This window comes from Pleurodeles waltl, chromosome 3_2 (assembly GCF_031143425.1).
Source record: "Pleurodeles waltl isolate 20211129_DDA chromosome 3_2, aPleWal1.hap1.20221129, whole genome shotgun sequence".
NCBI lineage: Eukaryota > Metazoa > Chordata > Amphibia > Caudata > Salamandridae > Pleurodeles > Pleurodeles waltl.
Window position 1 is genome coordinate 78,266,431 of NC_090441.1, and position 18,700 is coordinate 78,285,130.

General features: G+C 44.4%; 1 protein-coding gene across 35 annotated transcripts in view; it reads right to left on the reverse strand.

Moving 5' to 3' along the window:
* Window positions 1-841: 841 nt before the first annotated feature.
* The window catches only part of ELN (elastin), a 212,562-nt gene continuing 194,703 nt past the window's right edge, over window positions 842-18,700 (reverse strand). For 25 of the 35 annotated variants that reach the window (XM_069226797.1, XM_069226808.1, XM_069226825.1 and 22 more), the window contains 8 exons: window positions 16,086-16,124; window positions 15,889-15,921; window positions 13,013-13,045; window positions 12,338-12,370; window positions 7,946-7,972; window positions 5,310-5,336; window positions 3,905-3,958; window positions 2,101-2,298 (listed from right to left, as the gene is read on the reverse strand). In XM_069226797.1, coding sequence (XP_069082898.1) covers window positions 2,249-2,298; window positions 3,905-3,958; window positions 5,310-5,336; window positions 7,946-7,972; window positions 12,338-12,370; window positions 13,013-13,045; window positions 15,889-15,921; window positions 16,086-16,124 — 296 coding nt within the window. In that variant the 3' untranslated portion in view covers window positions 2,101-2,248. Of the gene's footprint in view, window positions 2,299-3,904; window positions 3,959-5,309; window positions 5,337-7,945; window positions 7,973-12,337; window positions 12,371-13,012; window positions 13,046-15,888; window positions 15,922-16,085; window positions 16,125-18,700 lie in introns of all 35 variants that reach the window. The other 10 variants (XM_069226829.1, XM_069226833.1, XM_069226832.1 and 7 more) reach the window with 3 other exon arrangements.

Here is an 18,700-nt window from a genome sequence, read left to right on the forward strand (position 1 = left end):
CTACCGCCTGGACACCGACCCTGTTACATGGATAATTGAACATTTGCCGATATGTTTGACTGCGAGCGAGCTTCTTTTTCCTTTTGTGTCCCTCCTTTGCGCTCACGCTCATGGCGGCTGTGGCGCTTTGAATTGACTTGCTTATGTCAACTGTTTTACTTTTCATTTTCAATTTATGTGGCAAGAAAGTCCAGTTAAGAATGTACAACACTAATACTTCTAACTCCAGCAAATGTGAGACCCATTGCATTGCAAATGCTTGTTCCCAGAAGCCACAGTTCTGGGCACACTTCAAAGGAATTAATTTAGTACTGGGCTCTGCTATGGAATGTGTTCCTTTGGGTTCCAGTTTCTCAGCGGTATATGACTTGAATTAAATGACTACCAAGCCTAGCTCACTGGACAATAAAATCCATGTAAAAAAAGACAATATTGCCTTCAAACTCCAGTCCTAGTGAAGAGTTCCTGGGCTTAATCCTTCCACCACCGGGCCAGACATGAGCAGTATTGGAATCAAATGAAGCAACTACTGTGAAAACACACCAGCTGCAAAGTGATGAGTTTGTGTGTTCATCCACCCATTGCCACACCAAAATTGAATGGTTGTACACTGTCCCTCGCTTATATTTCAGTCCCTTCAAACTGCATAAATTTACCCCATCTCTATGTGACATAATATACAGAACTCTGGACACAGATGTATGCAAGACAAAGGCGGTGCAGACTTCGTGTCCAGCCACCTGCCTGCTATACCACCTGAATCCCCTCAAAAGTCACTGAAAAGTGCAACTACCAACAACCTTCCCATCCCGTTGGCATGCATATAAACCACACCATCAGCTTTCAAAAGATTCCATTTATTAGACTGTTTCTGAAGCAGTTACTTTAACATTTCGTTTTATTACTTTTGTACAAAAGAAGTGTTTCATCAGCGTTATATCAGTGATTACAATGAACATTTTGCAGGAAATCTCCAAGGTACAGAAAAGTCAGCCCAAAACAAAACAGAAGCAACACAAATGCTAATGTTATGCATCATGGCAGTCAGACGGGAAGACAGCAACGAGGACCTCATGGCCGTCACTATGGCCTGGAAGGTGCTGGACCTGGATTCCTATGCGTTATTAACAGTACGGCTATTTTACACAGTGCACAAAGCATGGGATAACATATGCCTTCTCGACAGCTGTGTGCCTTGGCATCACCGTTAACGCTCGGCACGCATGGCACATTGTAATGATTGGTACCGAAGGATTCATCTCACCTGCTTTCCTGGTGGAAATGGAGAGGACTGTGAGAAGACAGTGTGAGGAGGTCAAAACTGCAGTTGTTTGAGCAGCACCACTGACAAGAATTGTTGGACCAAGTCTTTAGCCCTCTACTCCTTGGCCATTGCAGCCTTCCCAGCCTTTGGGGTCCAACTAGCCCAGCCTACCCCACAAAATTAGCAGAAATTGACCCAAAGTCCTCGCACAAGCATACATACACCAACAAGCTAGCGATATTCAGTTCCAGACAGGGTCTGGTTCAACTCATAAGTTATGTAGTTCAGGAGTATCATACAAGTAGAAAGTCCAACAGGAACATGTACAGGCTCTCATACATTGTGGATGCAGGGACTGGAGGCAGTTGACCACCGAGGCAAATGAGAAGGGGAGAAGACGTGGGGGCACAGTGCGTGCCTTGTGCTAAAGACGTCTGACAACAGGCCGAAGAGGCACTGGTGCTAACGCTTATGATCGAGTGCCAATGCTCGGTCCCACCTCTTTCCTCTAGACATGTCTAGATAGGGGCACTTGCAGCGACCCTAGGCTGAGGCATAGGTTCTCCTGTGGAGTTGTTGAGGGGCGGTGTAAAAGGGATTCCCCAAATTTCAATAGCACCAGAGGGGAAGGTGTGGGGGGAGGGCGCGACATGACCTTTCTATGCTTCTTGTCTAACTTCCTGCCTGGGGAGAGAGAGGTGTGTGTGATGGCGGTTTCCCCAGAAGTCTTGCTCATACAGTAAGGGGCTCTAACCGGAGCTCTCTCATTTCACTCTTCTGAGCGCGTGGCTTCCAGATCCGCCCTCTCTCTCCTTATTACAGCATTCTCAGTGTATTTTTCTCTGTAGTGGGGCATATCGGGTTGGAAGGGTAGTTTATCGAGTCGGACGTCTTTTTTGCATTATTTGTAAAATTCAAGGTTTGCATTCCCGACCACGCAGTAGCACCAAGGTTCATGAGGTGAGTTGTAAAGCAGTCGCTTGGTTACTTCCTCTTCCGGCCGCAGTACTTCCCTTGCCCGCACGCAGCACCACCTAGGAAGGAAAGAAAATGCATCAAAATCAGCTGCAGAGTAAACTGGGGATGGAAGACGAAGGTAAAACAAGCACTGAGATGGGTCTTCAGCCACCTGGTGACACAATGTACGTGATACATGGTGGGGCAGCTTCAAAGCCTAACCCCACTGAACGGGTGATGTTGGAAAGGATGTGCCTCTGTTCTCTTGGACTTCACCTTAGTCCTCACTGGCACCTGTTTCAGGAACTAACAGTTGAAACACGTGAAAGATCAGTCAATGAGAGGTCAAAGTCAAAGCCGAGTACCTCTAAGTTGAAATGACAACACACTTGGGGGCATATTTACAATAAAGTGGCGTATCGGTCCTGATGCATCACTTTTCTTGTGTCGGCCCTGTCCCACTTAACAACATCATGGTTGCGCCATATTTACAATACAGCAAACCATGGCAGTCATTAGGACACCAGCATCAAAACGGCGGTAGGTGCTAAGGGATTGTAAATATGCCCCTTGGTGTAGTAGCAAAAAGTGTTTAATTCAGTACATCTCAGGCCACTGAGTTTGGTTCTGACATCTTACAATAATAGCTGCTTTCACTTTTCTCTGACTTTCTATTGCAGTCAATGTTACCAGAATATTTTAAGGAGAAAACTATACATTTGCGTTACACCTATTGATATATTTAAGAAATGTAAAAAATAGGCCAATCCTGTTTATTGAGTAGTTCAGCACAATCTTATTTACCCTAAGTTAGTGCATTGGAAATGTGATCATCGTAAAATGGTAGCCAGCATGGACTTTGGAATTCCCATATTTATAGCAAGAACATAAAATATTAAGGGGGAGCTGTCAAATAGTTATCCGAAAAGAAGGGGCTAGTCTACGAGGAGTGGGGTGGCAGATAGCATGTAGTAACACAAAATTGAAAGAACGGAAAGGCATAGTAAGGATACAGCAGTGGAAGAACTAACATATAGAGACAACATGCGGAAGCTGACATCATTTTGAGACTCTGAAAGACAACAGTGGAACATCTGACTCAATAGAAAAGAAGGGAGTGGTGAGACTTGCCCAGTAAGGAAAGGTACAGGACTGAGTGCATGGCACTGAAACCACTGGACAGTTTAACCTCATGGGGTGGATGTGAGCACTGGGAGGTCTGACTGCATCGGTAGAGATCGCATCCAAAACTCAGAGGCCCTGAATGAGAGAAGAGGTGGCAATATGCACAGCACTAGCTAATGTATGTATGGCAGTCACAACCCTGGATGCCAGCGAGCACTGTGTGATTAACAAATGGATAATATGAATCCAGCAATGAAGGATGGGATTATAACATCACACAACATTTAGGAGCTTGTGACAGATTTGGGGATCAAAATAAGAGGGTCAGACAAGTATTAGAGGGGTTCAAAAATACGTAATGAAATGGATTGAATTTGAGGTGGTATGGTTTCAGAATCAATCCGGGATCACACAATATTTTAGGTCTCACACTTATGGGGCTGACAAATATTGGAGGTGCTGAACACCACCAAACAATATTTTTGTGGAAAACACTGATATCAATAGAGACCTAGGATGAGCAGCAGATTCCTGACAGCCTCTCTGGGCTCGACTTACCTCGGTATCCCAGGGCAGCCAGTGCGCCACCACCGTAGGACTTGGCAGGTTTCGCTGTCGGGACAGAGAAGTTGCAGATCAGAAGTCATCAAAATTATCACTCAACACACATGAAAGCACAAACTGCCAGTACCACAAACCTCCCCCTTCACCCTCCTGTTGAGAAGGATAATATTTAACATATAGAAAAAGCCCTTGCCAAGAGAGTGTAGCATTCAAAAGATTCTGGATAAGTGAATGACGAGGCAGGAGAGACACTAGGAAGTGAATGATGACATAGAATAGACTTCAAAAGATGGAGGTCACAGTTAACCAAAGCAGAGTGAAAGCACCCATGCCTGATGGCCAACACAGAAGAGACGGGAAGAATCACATTAACTGTGCACTTCGGGTCAGTAATGAGTGTGTGTGTGGATGTGTGATCGATCAGTGTGAATGATTCATCTCTAATGAGACTCGGTTACCTGGGTGGCCATAGTCTATTATTATTGTTATGAATTGTTTGGGTGGATATTCTCCCTGTAACTAGTGAGATGACCTACGCGGGATGTATGCTGTTTCCAGACTTTCTTTTATTGTGTCAATAAATGCCAGAGTGTTACACACATGTTACATTGCGGGAGTGCTCACTAATACAACTAAGATCCCTGGGCCTGCAGAACAAGCTAGAGGTCTAGACATTATACCAGACTTGTACACAGTAGTGATTTCGGTCTGACCTCAGGGACCCGTATGTGACAAATACATGGAACAGAAATGCTAAGGATGCCACAGAAAACAAAACCTCTAGGTTAGCACACATGAGAAACAAGAAGATTTTAACTGATGCAAGAAGGGGGCAGAATGGTACAGGTACCAAAAAAGTGAAGGTGAAAACAGACACTAGAAAAGGTCGGAATGGCCCAGTTACATAAAGAGAGAATGGTCCCATAGACACCACAAAAGAGAAGAGTGGGACTGGTAACAGAAGATGAAAGAATAGCAAACCCACAGGAAGAGGGAAGGATGGCAAAGGAATCAAAGGAGAAGACGTAAGGAGCAGAAGCATAAAGGTTGACACAAGTAACAGAACGAGAGAAGGATGCAAAGGAACAAGAAAATGGAAGCCAAAAACAGGTATCATAACAGAGGTAAATTTCAGAGAAGCAAGAGGGAAACGCGTTATAGAAGGTATATTGAGAGAATAAGGCAGTGCAAACACTCGGGATGAATGACGTATAGCTCAATAAGCAAGAGAAAGGATGGCCCCGATGATGCAAAACAAAACAATGCACTTGGTGAATAAAGATGTTATAGCATATGGCATGTAGTGCCCTGATATTAATTCACAGGTTTACAGGTTTATGTCTGGTACATGGATTTAAAGCTCAGCTAGACATCAGTGTGGCCAGTTTCAGTAACTCACCTGCAGCCAAACCACCAGCACCATAACCTGAGGAGAAAAAAAAGAAACTTCACTTTGAGAAACCTAATCAGGCTGCAGGACAACTCTGAACTTAGACCATCATTAACACCGACACCCTGGATCCCATCAAATGCAATCCAATGGCAATACCCCTCCACAGACCAGCTGGTACATAGTGGAAATCAGGCTGATAAAATGGCACTACAAGCAACTTGAGTGCGAATGGAAATCAAGTCAAGACACCACATATAAAGACACCTTAAATTCAGCCCTAAGATGCTACCACCAGCAGATACGGAACACCAAGCGCACAGCTTTTGCAGATCACATTGACGGCGGCACTAACAGGAATAGGGAAATCTTTGTCATCATCAAAGGTTTTGCTGTGCCTCCTTCCATCTCCAGCAACATCACCCACACACTAGATCTTCGCAATGAGTTCTCAGAATTCTTCTGTAACAAAATCACCTCCATATACAGAAACTTTGACCCTTAAGCACACTCAGTGACCATGCAACTCAACTTCCCATCACGGCCGAAGAACGAACACGGACCTCATGGCCCAACATCACCACTGTCAAAATCGCTGCTACCATGAAGATCATCCACTTGGGGGCCTTTCTGACCCTTGCCACCATCACGCCCCTGCTCAAGAAACTATCTGCTGGGCTTTCCACCTACAGACCCATCCCCCTCCTACCATACCCAGCAAAGGTCTTAGAGAAACTAATCAACTAACGCCTCAGCAACAATCTCAGCAAACACCTGCTCCTCGATGCCACGCAATGTGAATTCAGGTCCAACCACAGTACAGAAATAGCACTCATCATCCCCACAGACACATGGGCATGACTCTTGACAGAGGTGACACAGGAGCCCTCATTCTCCTAGACCTCTATGCAGCATTTGACACTATTTCACACCCCATGCTCATCAGGAACCTGCATAAGACTGGCATCCCAGGACCCACTCTCTGCTGGATCTGCTCTTTCTTACCAGATAGAACATAAGCTGCCGGCCTAACACATTACTCCTCGGAAACCATCAAACACATCTGCAGCGAGCCTCAAGGTTCATCGCTAAGTCCCACCCTCTTCAACATATACATAATCCCTCTTGCCACCGTCATCTGTGAACACATCAACATCCTCTCCTACGTTGATGACAAGGACCTCACACTCTCCCTCTCTAGCTTTTCAATTAACCAAACTTCCATAGGGAGGGCTAGGCACACACACCTGCTCAGAGCCAGTATACCCTGGCGGGTGATAGAGTGCTTTACAAATACACATAACATCACTCATTACCAACACTCTTACATCATCCTTCAGACTTAATCCTTCAAAGCCATTTTAAATTAACCCTCATAGCTAAAGGCTTGTTTGATGCCTCAAAGCCAATGCTCTTAATTGTATCCCAGTTAATGCTCTCATAGCATCCTCACACCCAAAACCTGTACACTGTGCACCACAATCAACGCTTTCACCTATCCTTCACAGCTATGGTTATTAGGCTGTCCCTCGTATACAAGCTATCCCTCACAAACACATGAATTTCCTCACAGCTGGCTTTCACAGGGCTCCATGGTAAACATTTAAACCATGCCTACACAACCAGTACTTACATCATACATTTAGATTACTCTTACACCATCCCTACACCACCAACACTTACACCATACCTCATGGACAATCCTCACACCAACCATTACAATACTAGCTGCCACATCAAAGTTTTACACCCCTAGGAAACACCTTATCCTGATGCTCAAACCAAAGGCCAAATTTACTAAGGGTCTGTGCTGGTGCTTCAGTGATAAGCGACACAAACCATCATGAAGTTTACAAAGTGCTGCAAACAGCAGCAATGGATCAACTTTCACATATAAAGGGTAATTTATGCTGGAAGTTGATCCCCGTGCTGCTCCCCAACTGCGTTGCACCAACCCCCCCTTAATGTTTGCAAGGGGTGTGTGTCTCGGTTGGACCAGCACAGAAACCGAAGGTTTTGGTGAAAAGAAAGCTGATGCAAGCAAGGAGTGACGCAGCATATCTTCTAATGTATCCCGCCTTTACTAGGTGTGCTTTACACTAAAGCAGTGGTTCTTAATCTTTTGACTGTTATGGTCCCCCACTGAATCATTATTGGAATCTAAGGACCCCACTAAATCATTATTGGAAGCTGGGGACTCCCAGCCTAAGCAATTTCCTCACACATACAACTGTTAGACTCTCATGAACCAGCCCTCGCATTATCCCTTGCAGCCATTGCACCATCCCTACCAGCCTTTCACATCATCCTACAGATAGCTTATACCTTCCCTCCCATCACCACTTTCATGCTCACCCTTTCAACAAAAGTCTCAATAGCTCTATCGCTCAGAGCCAAGGCGCCTAAACTGCCTAACACTTACCAGCTCCCCGCCATCACTGCTACGTGATACTCAGAACCAGTGCCCTAGACGTCGAGGTATGCAATGCTCATTCAACGTCTTTCTTCTTAAACACTGAGCGCTCTTTCCTTATCTCATTCAACTCTGAAGTACTATTCAGCTCTACTCTGTTGTTCTCGAGCATCACCTAGGGCTTCATTATCCAATCCATTTCAATCGCAGGTTTATCACTTTTATAACTCACCTGCAGGCAGACCTCCAGCTCCATAACCTAAGAAAAGGCAAACACGCAAACATTATAATACGATCAAACCTAAAGTACCAGGTTTGTTATAGCATCGTCGTCTATAGTCTGAGTTCCCATGTTATTCTCTCCAAAAATCACATGTCTGTTATTAAGGTATGGGTTTGTAATATAGGGTTAATAACCAAACATGAGGCATTCAAGTGCTACCTGGTTCAAGAAGTGTGAATAAAAAATTCACTCATCAGTTGGAATCTAGTAGGAACACTTCAAAAGATACATTTAAGAAAACTAACTCCATTTCGGTAGGTTAGTCAGTATGCACAGAATAAGGTTTTGTTCGTTAGAAATCTATCAGCCTCCGATGTTGAGTCTTCAAAGTCAGCGGATTGCATGGGAGAACTAGGTGCTGGAACAGAAACAGAAATACCGAGCTGAAAGAGTTAGTGATGTATTTCTTTATAAGCAATTAACACAATTTGAACAAAATATTATGTGACATGATTGACCCAACCGGTAACCAAGGGAAACTACGAAGGACTGGAATTATGTATACATGCTTGTGTGTGTTAGGGACAATGTGACTAAACTTTGGAAGGTGATCAGGTTATTGGAGAAGTCCATTACATTAGTGCTAGAACACTCCTATCATGGACCTGACTCTAAAGGCCAGGTGGCATCTGTCCAGGAAATGCTAGATGTACAATCTGTACAATCCGTGCTTTAATTGGTGGCGACTGATCTGGACTATTTGGTTGACTCGGGCTTCGGTGGTCAAAGAGGAACTAGATTAAAATCAAGAGTGTAACTGATTCTCTGACTGTGGTAACATTCACGGAGTCAAATGCTGTGATTGGTTGTCTCCCAGTTCTCGGCATGCGTCATAACAGATTAATGTATGACCATTCCATTGCTCGAGAAAAAAAGTCACCTTCCTTAGATTCAATACCCTGGTCACCTATCACATGATGTGAGAAGCCCATCACAATATGTGCATCTATGGAAGATTCAGAGCAAGCTCGTGAAGACATGGGGACTCCTTCCCCTTTGTGACTTTTGTAAAACTGTTTCTGGGTAAATAGGCAGCGGCCCACAGGACTACTCTCAACTATCAGAGTAACTTTTTCAAAAAATATTTTTTTTCAAAGCAGGCCTTTTTCGTTTAAGGAAGTTGGTCTGCTTAAAAAAGGTACTTTATTTAAAGCCAATCACAGGCATCGTGGTCTGCTGACCCCGGCGGGCCACCGTGACAGTGATTTTCTCCAATCGGAGTGAGTTGCAATTTGCAACCTACATCATAAGAATATCTTTGCTAACCGACATATTCATACACAGCTGGTTCGCAAGAAAAACTTTCTGGACACGAAAATATCGCTCAAAAATTACCACTAGTATTTGTGACTAGAAAGTATGCATATATGGCCCTTTGTTTCGAACTGCTGGGGCTGATATGGTTATCTGACAGCAATGTTTGACAACAGACAGCAGACAAAATGAATACACAATGGAAGGATTTAGCCAAGGTGGAGTCACTGCATTTAAGATCACGCTGCCTCCAAGTAGCGAAACAATGAACCACATCCCCAGGTGAAGCAGGAAACCAAAGAACGCTTTGACAGAAACATAAAGGGCCCCTCAGTGGCGTAGAAGGAGAAACTCTCCCAGAGGCAAGGGTGCACGGAGTCAAGTGTGAAATCAAGATAAAACTAACCAGAAGGCCCTGAGCACTCTGGCCAGTTAAATCAAAAGTACAAGTGAGAGCGAAGGTGTTAGTCTGTGGCCATGACTGAGGAGGACACAAAACGCAGAATAAATTAAACACATTGTGTGGGAAAGGTGTTATTATCGTGAAGGAGGTTGGGTTTCATTTCCTGAGGAGGGATGAAAGTCCATGTCCCGGGCTCATATAGCTCAGTACTGAAGACGGAACCAATTTTGTACTAAATAGGATTTTTCATATTTTATTAATATACAGCTTAATACAGGCTTTGGGTTTGCGTTTGTTTTAGCATTCTCGACTTTGACAGATAAGGAAACTGATACACAAAGCACTATCTGGCTAGAAGCACACGTGGTATTCAGATGAAGCCGGGATTAGCACCTGGGTCTCTTGACTGCACCGTCTGGAGTTTAGCCACAAAAGGTCTCTCAGTCTAGAACTGCTGATTACGCTGTTGTTCAACAGCAGTGGTGGCTGAGGAGGAAGGATGCTCGCACGCGCAGGGCTCCTCCTGCTAGCTGCAAGTGCTCCTCCTGCTAGCTGCAGGCTGCAAAACTGTCTTCAAATGGACACTCCCAAAAGGACCTGCTGCTGGTCAGTTGCTGCCGATGGACAAACCTACTCTCATGAAGACCTTTTGAGGACAGCTGGATGGCTTGGATCTCTGAATCTTTCTGAAAATCAGTACTAATTTTGTGACCACCGTCCATGTGCTGCAGGTGTGCCAGGATTTCAGAGATGAGGCCAGTTACTCTTAGACATGAGCAAGCAACCACGTGTGAGTGTGTGAGGGAGTGAACACAATATAATGTAATTACTAGAAAAATGTTTTGACATGTTATTATAAGGTTTCAGTTCGCCATTGTTTTTACAGGTTTTCTTATATCTTGCTGCATGATAGCGCAAGGTGTTTTCTGCCTTTTTATCTTCTTGCGCAACTCATGCATCGTTCTATTAGATTCTGTTATCATTAGTATTTGATTTGACAGATGTTCAGTTCCTGCCACTCACCTGTTGTGAATGCATATTCCCGGCTGTGAGGACCTCTTTGTTCAAAAAAAGTTGTCAGAGATTTCTCTTCATAGGTCCAACTGGCTCTTTGATAGACACCCTCAAGGTACTCATCTTCTGCGACCACCATGGGTAGTGGTTGAATATAGACTCCAACAACTCCTGTGCTATTTGCAGAAACCATGGGTAGTGGTGTAACCGGGTGGCCCTTCAAGTTTGTCTTTGGGAATAAGCACAAAGGCCAGTGCAGGAGTTAGAAAAGGTACCAAAAGATGTAGGCACACTCGGTGCTTTTGTGGCTCTTCTCTGCTGTGACAGAAAGCCTGTAGCAACTGAAGATGTCCCGGCATCCTGCAGAGCAGACCAGTGCACCAGCGAGGGTGCCATGGAAGAGATAAGGCTTTAGAATTATTGAAAATATTGCAAGGCTATGAAGAGAGAAGTGGTAAAATGGAACCAGGGAGCATCAGGTGCGGTGTATGAACACCCGAATGGCATTTGAAGACGAGGTCCTTCTCAGTATTTGAGAAAGCCACCACTTCTATGGCAGCGGAGAGGGTTCACGCCAAAGGCTTTAGATCTTGGAGCACTTTTCTGACATCAGTCCAAACTACCACAGCCTACTTCTTCCATAGAGCACTGTGTGATAAATACCCGTCAGGGAAGTCAGATCTGTGAGAGTTAATGCTGGACACATCCTCAAGGCTGGCAGCAGGTCAATCACAAGCATCACAGTGAAAACCAATGGACACAAGGAGGCCATCTTGAAACAACACAGTTGCTGCACAGTGGCTTCCTAACTGGGCAGCAGATTCAGTGTCAGCAACCCTTATATGGTACTTCAGTTAGCCAAACTTTTCATCCTCATCATAAATGCATTTAACTGCTGGTGGCAGGACTTACAGGTCCATACTGTTTATGTGATTGGATAGCATTCGGGTTAAGGCCAGATGAAGGGAGACTGAGGCATAAAGGCGTCTCAGCCACTCACAACAATCTTTATCTGGAACTTTATGGTCTATACTCGCTTGCTGCAGAGTTAATAAGACCAAAGGAAAGAACAACTGTAGCTTGCAGTGAAGACATGAGAGAAAACAGGCCAGAATTCAATACTTTAAATTCAATAACTATCACAATATGAGAACGCCGGGCATGAGTCACATTCTACTCTCCCTTTAGAGAATCTGTTCCTTCAAGCAATTGCGTTATGATATTATAACGAGAGGTCCAAGTTCAAAATCCCTTTATCTGCATACTTGTCCATCTTGACAAAATCTCTGATTCACTCTAAGTCCAATTTTAAGGAACATAACGGAGATACCTTTCTCCCGGCCCCAGACTTTCTAAATCTTTATGCCAGGGTCAGGAATAGTGAGTTCTCATCAAACACTTCTCTAAGAAACAACTCACCAGCACTCGAAGAGAGACTGGACAGTGCGATCACCCACATATAAGACCTATCTAGCAAAGAGGGTGATGAACATGTGAACTGATAGCGCCTTCATTATTTGACTTTTGTCATAACTGACACAGGTTTGTAGCATTACAATACATTTCTTCCAAGTAGTTCGATGAATTTATCGAGCTTATGAACACTGTGAAGTTAACCAACTAAAGGCACATTTGCAACGACATTGACATAATGATGTTTAGCAACTCACCTGCTGGCAAGCCTCCTGCCCCAGCTCCATAACCTGAAGACAAGTGAAGACGTCTGGTCAGAACACAACTGGTTCTCATTCTTCCAGCCCCCGCGCTGTTCCTACAGCCCCTCCACTGTCTCCATACAGGCTGCACTCTCCCGCTCTCCCCTCACACAGATGGTTTGGTCCATGCACTATTCTCACTCCAGCATCTCTCGCACAGAGTGCTACTTTATCGTTCCAAATGCCCTCTACATCATCCTCTCATTTCACCATAGTAAGAAACCATCTCCACAGTCAGTTTTCAACAGCCACATCTCGTCTCCATTTTCGAGGGCCAACGTGTCTACACTATTCCTAAGTGATTCATTTCAACACCACCCCAAGGTAGCAATGCTATCCCATCATTGCCAGTACACCTTTACCACTGTACCTGCTTGCTACAACACCCTGTACAGGCAGTGGTCCTGCACCATCCCAAAAGGTAAAGATTCTACAATACGATGAAGGCCAGAACTCTACATGGCTTCCTCACCCACAAAAGCCAAATCTTCCACATCAGGATAGCTTTACTTGCTGTAGTTACAGCCTACTCAGTTTAGAGATGTCTACAGCTAAATTCCATGCGTGCAGCTGACGGCCATGGCACAAGGCCTTTCATACATAAAGTTCATCACTGTTTTCTGTACTCACCTGCTGGCAAGCCTCCAACACCAGCTCCATAACCTGAGAATAGAAAATGCATCTAAATACACCAGCAAACTTTATATAGAGCATTTCTAGTCGGTCCCTCTGGCCAATGCTATTATTCAGTCCTCCATACTCAGAGCTCACAAATGACCCAGCCCAGCATCTCAGCCAACGCTCCATTGGCAGGGATTACAGCCAGTGATTGGGCTGAAGCCAGTACCATTCCCACAAGCAAACACAAAACCCAGCAAGAAGCCCGTGTCCAGTTTCAGTTCAGTTGCCATCACAGGAAGATTGTGGGACTCCATGTGAAAAATATGAGCACTCTACCATGTAAAATCCGCTTTCTAAGTAAAAAATAAAATGCTAAATTTTATAGGTCTGTCTTGCCAGCCGAGATGTCTGCATGAACTATCATTACCTATCCTTTAAATATAAAAGCTTGGGTTTTGACTCCACCTCTAACCTGATCCTGTTGGCTGGTTGGCATATTATTCCGCCTCTCTTGGAGTATTTGCCTCGTAAAACAAGAGGGACTATTTAACATTTCAAAAGTACACTGAATTATGATACATTAAATACTTTATGGCATAGATGTATACAGAAAACATTACGGCCCAGATTTACTAACGCTTTGCACCAGGTTTGCGTTACTTTTGTAAATTAAAACCGAACGCAAAGTGTTACAGTGCGATTTACCATGCAACATAAACCTAGATTTGTGTTGGACAGTATCTCAATGTAACGCAAAGTTGCGCGGTGCGCAGCCTTGTGTTGCTTTGCATCAAGCGGACGTTATTTGAGTGGTGCGCTCTTTCCCATACAACTATGGGTTTTGACGCAAACCCCCATCTACAATTGTAGATAAGGATTTGTGCCTCAATCCTAACCCTTATTGAGGCATGCGCAAAAAGGACAAATGTTTTCTTTTATCCTTGCTCCTTGTTTTTCCTACCTTGCTTGTGTGCTGCATTGTACAGCACACATACAAAGCGCGACAAGCCGGAAGCCTAATTATTGTTGTATTGGAAGGGTCCTTTTAATGTACAAAAGCTATTCTTCTTGAATGCAGACACCCTTGCACTATTGCACAAGGGTGTCTGTGTTGGCAAATGGATGCCTAAAGTATGCCAACATAGAAGGGGAAAACAGCGCCACATCTTAGTAGATATGGGACTGTTCTGCTCTCACCTTCACGCAACGCAACCCAGCAACTTTAGTTGGTGCGCTCGCTTCCATAACTTCTTAGTTCTTTTTTTTTGCTTTGCTTTTTCAGTGCAGTAGGCTTTTTATTCAGGGTCAGACTAGGACAGAAAATAGACCCGGCACCAAAATAAAGGTGGCCCCATTTGCAAACTGGATAGTAAAAATATCTGGCGAGCCCCCAACTGGACTTCTCCAATATGCATCCCATTTGTGTAGGACTCTACACCAAAGGCATGAACACTCGATCCATCCTCTGCTAGCATTGCTGGGCAGTTTGCACTATGGGCATTGGGAGCTCGCGTGACCAGAGGAAAGATGAAGTCGGGGAGTGGGCTACTGGGGAAGGTGTGTGCTCAGCAGCTGTTGTGGGTCTGGGAGAAGTTGATTTATTCTCCACCTGCTGCAGCACACTTTATAGGACACCTTGCACTCCTTTCATACCATATGAGACTCCCAAGTGCTGTGTGTCATATGGTATGCCCAGTGCAAGCTACCGTCACATTGTGCTTCCGGCTGCTACGTCCTACTCATTATATGCAGATGCTCACAGCAGCAGCCCACATGCAGCCACACAGCTGGCCATCCCCCCAAAACCGGCACACGCACACCTACAACGGCGGTCCATACACTAACCTGCATCTGAATCTGCCAGATGCCCTATTGGCCAGTCCGACTCTGATTTTTTTTTAAATTTAAGCTTTTAATCATGAATCATTACAAACGATGCAAGCAAATTTCCACAGCATACAAATGGTGCTACTGCCATCTGGTGGCCAGAAGACGATGTGCACGGACTCTGGTGTACAAAGTCCTATAGCTGAGCAACGATCCTAGTATTTTTTTTATTTTTTTTATTATTAATAAAGTGGGAGCAGGCAAGGTGTTCTAATTATCTTCGTAAAAGGTTCAATGGCGGCATCAGACCAGTGTTATGATGCCTTTCACGCATATAACGTCAAGAAAACTATCTTTCCCGAGAAGACCGCGGTAGGTGAAACGGTATGGAGAATGTCAACATTAGGCTCCAACTATTAGTCCCCAATGCTCATTAAACAGAGCAGGTAAATGATAATAAAGGACATTTGTCTATGCGACGGCAAAAAGGATCAACCAAAAGTGAAGCGTACTGGAGGGGGCGGGGAGGGCGGGGGCGCACTTTGCTCTGGGAGCACCTGAAGGTGCATGTTGGGCGCGCGAATAATCCACATCATTAATGTAATTGCTGCTGTGCTCAGAGTGGCGGTCCGGTAGTGATCCAGACCGAAAGTATCTACACATCCCAGATCCACAGTCTTCTAGCCTTGCAGTGTCCCTTACCAGAGCATCCAGCTCTACGGTGACCTCGGCGTGAGCTTGAACACTGTTTTAAAAGTTGATTGACAGCCTTTTCTCCCACAATATTCTCAATTCCGTGTTCCTGCTCCTTTCATCACAGCTAGGGTTTTCACACTATTCTCGCAGCAGCACTGCAACACCAGTAAGTGATCTTAAATATCCCCCTGCACAACCCCCGGTGTCAGCACGGTCATTCGGGCCACCTCTCCCTTTATTTTATATGGGCCACCCCCGCCTTCACGACTTAAGACTCCAAGCCCAGGGCGGAGATGGTGTCATTGCCCGTGTCTGCTCATCTGGGTGCACAGATATCACGCACACTAGCTGCAGCAACTCACCTGCGGGGAGCCCTCCAGCGCCAGCCCCATAACCTAAGACCATGAAGAAATTACAGCATCAGGACACAGCACAAAGGGGCGACATGACCCTGCACAGTTAGCGCTAACACAACGGCATGCACATCCCATGCACCTTCATTGTCATTTACATACTTAGGGACTTTAGCAACCCATAAGAAATTAAATGAAAAAGATACCTGGCTTGGGAGCTTTCTGGCCAGCGCCTGGATACACACCTGAAAAACAGAGTCAGGGTATTGGAGGCTCAGAATACCACAGGAAGAACTTGACACTCGCAGACATTCTTAAGATATAGGTAATGCTAGTTCCGATTTTCTGTAACTATAAACCATTTAAGAGTGCTTTCAGGGGACGGTCCTACACAGAATACAACCAGAGCAGCAACGACGCCTTAAGATGTTATGCTTTGGAGTCAACAATTGCAAGCATGAGCTAATGTTCTGGGTCAGTGTAAAAGTTACTGGTTTAAATCCTTCATTAGGACGGTTTGGGGATGGGCGGTAAACAAGAAGGGAAAGCATTGTTGAAAAAAACACGAATATGGAGGGTGAGTGCTAGACTGCCAGTGCAGATGACAGATGTTAATGCTGGCTTCACCCGAAACAAAGATCCTCAGGAAAAGTCACGTTTCTCCACAGTACTGAAACCCTCATGCATGTCCTTTTGAAACAAAAGGCACTGATAAGTGCCACTTTGCTTTTACAAAGAATGGCATAAACACCCTAATCACTACTGCACCAGTAAATAAATCTAGGCCGAAGCTCGAAACCAACAGAATCCAAGGTAGCTCTTCCCTTAGAAGCTTTAATTTTTGAAGGAGGAGGTAGGGATCTCCGTGACCCTGGGATTAGATGCATTCATTGGTTGACTCAGTACAGAAGATGAACTGAGGGAAAACCCTCCTGCAAATGCTGCTGTACATTGGGACAAAGTTCTGTTCTTGTGGACGAGCTACCTGCCTAGAGGCTTTGGAAACTGATTGATGACAAAGCCAGCAAATGAGAAACAGACAAACCCTGAATCGATTACAGATTACCAAATGTTAAATTCTAAAGCATTCAGCATGTAGCATATTCTTGCTGTTTCTCTTTTATGTACGAATATGGAAGCTGCGGATCTTAGAATCAAAAGTTTTTCGGATTCCTTACTCTGTACACCCAACAGGATTGTCGTAGCTTGTCTGATTTCTCAATTTGTGTTTTTATGAAAAGGCCGAAATACAGTTTGGAACATGATCTCAGCAGAGCACCAAAGGGAGTGAATTACAGCCTTGCACAAAAATTCGCAATGACACATGTAAGTCGTATTTTTTTCAAATCCTATTCTTCTTCTCCATCACATTTCTTCATTTTCTATGTTTATTTGTACTGAGCTTAAAGTTTGTGGTAAAAAGTAACCACAAAACCTGGGAAAGTGCAGTTTTCGGTAAGCCATGCACCAGTTCAGTGGTAAAACAGGCTTAAAAAGAGTTGGCTCCTGAGTTTAGCACTGTGCCCAGCACAAGCTGAGCTCTGTCACAAGGTCAATTTTCATACCTTCAAAGTCCTATCTGCCATTTATTGCAGAAATAGATACAATCTATGTTTGAACATAGCTAGAGAGCAATGTGGGCTAAGCATGGGTGACAATCCTGAGCTATGACTCAGTATTTGTTACAACGAAACGAGATGTTGATGGTGAACCCTCTTTGTGCAGATAGTGTTGTTTGAAGATGTGGCCCTGTAGCTCCTTTCTGGATGTGGAAGGGTTGGGACATCACTTCTGATGTTGATGGGTCTGTCGTTTCAGATCTAGGGAGTACAGATGAAGAAGGCCCGTCTTCTCCTTTTACCTTGTTTACATTTTTTGTTTCCATCCTTGTGATGTCCTAGTTTCTAATTTGATGCTCCCTATTCAAAGAAGTGCATTCGTCTGCCAGACATGGAGGGGTACCAGTTCTGGTGTCCTTGTTTGTCATGCAGCTTATCTAGACGCAGACACGGTGAATGAGCCAATGTATTTCCATCAGGGTTGAAGTCATATGATAAAACCTGTTTAGGGCTTTGATGAGTCATATTGACTCATGTAGTATGCCATTCAAAGGAGGCCGAGTGATGTTAGGGAAACTGCACTGCATGGTATAGCTTCAATCTAGGCGTGAGAGTATGTAGGCTTGGGCTGTGTTTGCAGTCGGTTTCAGGGAGATACACTTTTCACTTTCTTCAGGAGGGAAAATGTCTACAATGCTGTCTTGGTTTTCTATGCACAGTGGTCTTTGAACGATAAGACCGTCAGTGTGAAGGATGAAGCCAATTGATTTTATCTTCAGGGTTTCACGGGGGATGAACCCAACTCAGTTAATTTCAGAGAGGATATAATCAGCAGTGGACATTTTCATGTGAAAGAAAAGTTGGTGGTTGGTGACGTTGAAAATGAACCACTGCATGACCATTTAAGAAAAGAACATGTATGCTTGCAGCGTTTGATACTAATCCTTCATCGAACACTAGAGGTGCAGGCTACCTTGAAGAGAATATTGTAGGAAAGTGTTTATGATGCTGGTAGCCTGCTACTGAGCCAGAAGTCATAAATTGTCCTTCTGAGGCAGTTTTAAGACTACTAATGCACAACTGCAGTACCACCACCTCCAAAATCGAGAACTATCAAACACTTTGATAAGCCATGGAATATGGAAATAAAGTCATTTATGTGCATATGGTATTTATATAGGGCTTAACACACCAGGCAACCTGCAGATTTGCTCATCATGATGCACACCAGTGGTCTGCATGTACAAAGTGGCAGTGTGAGT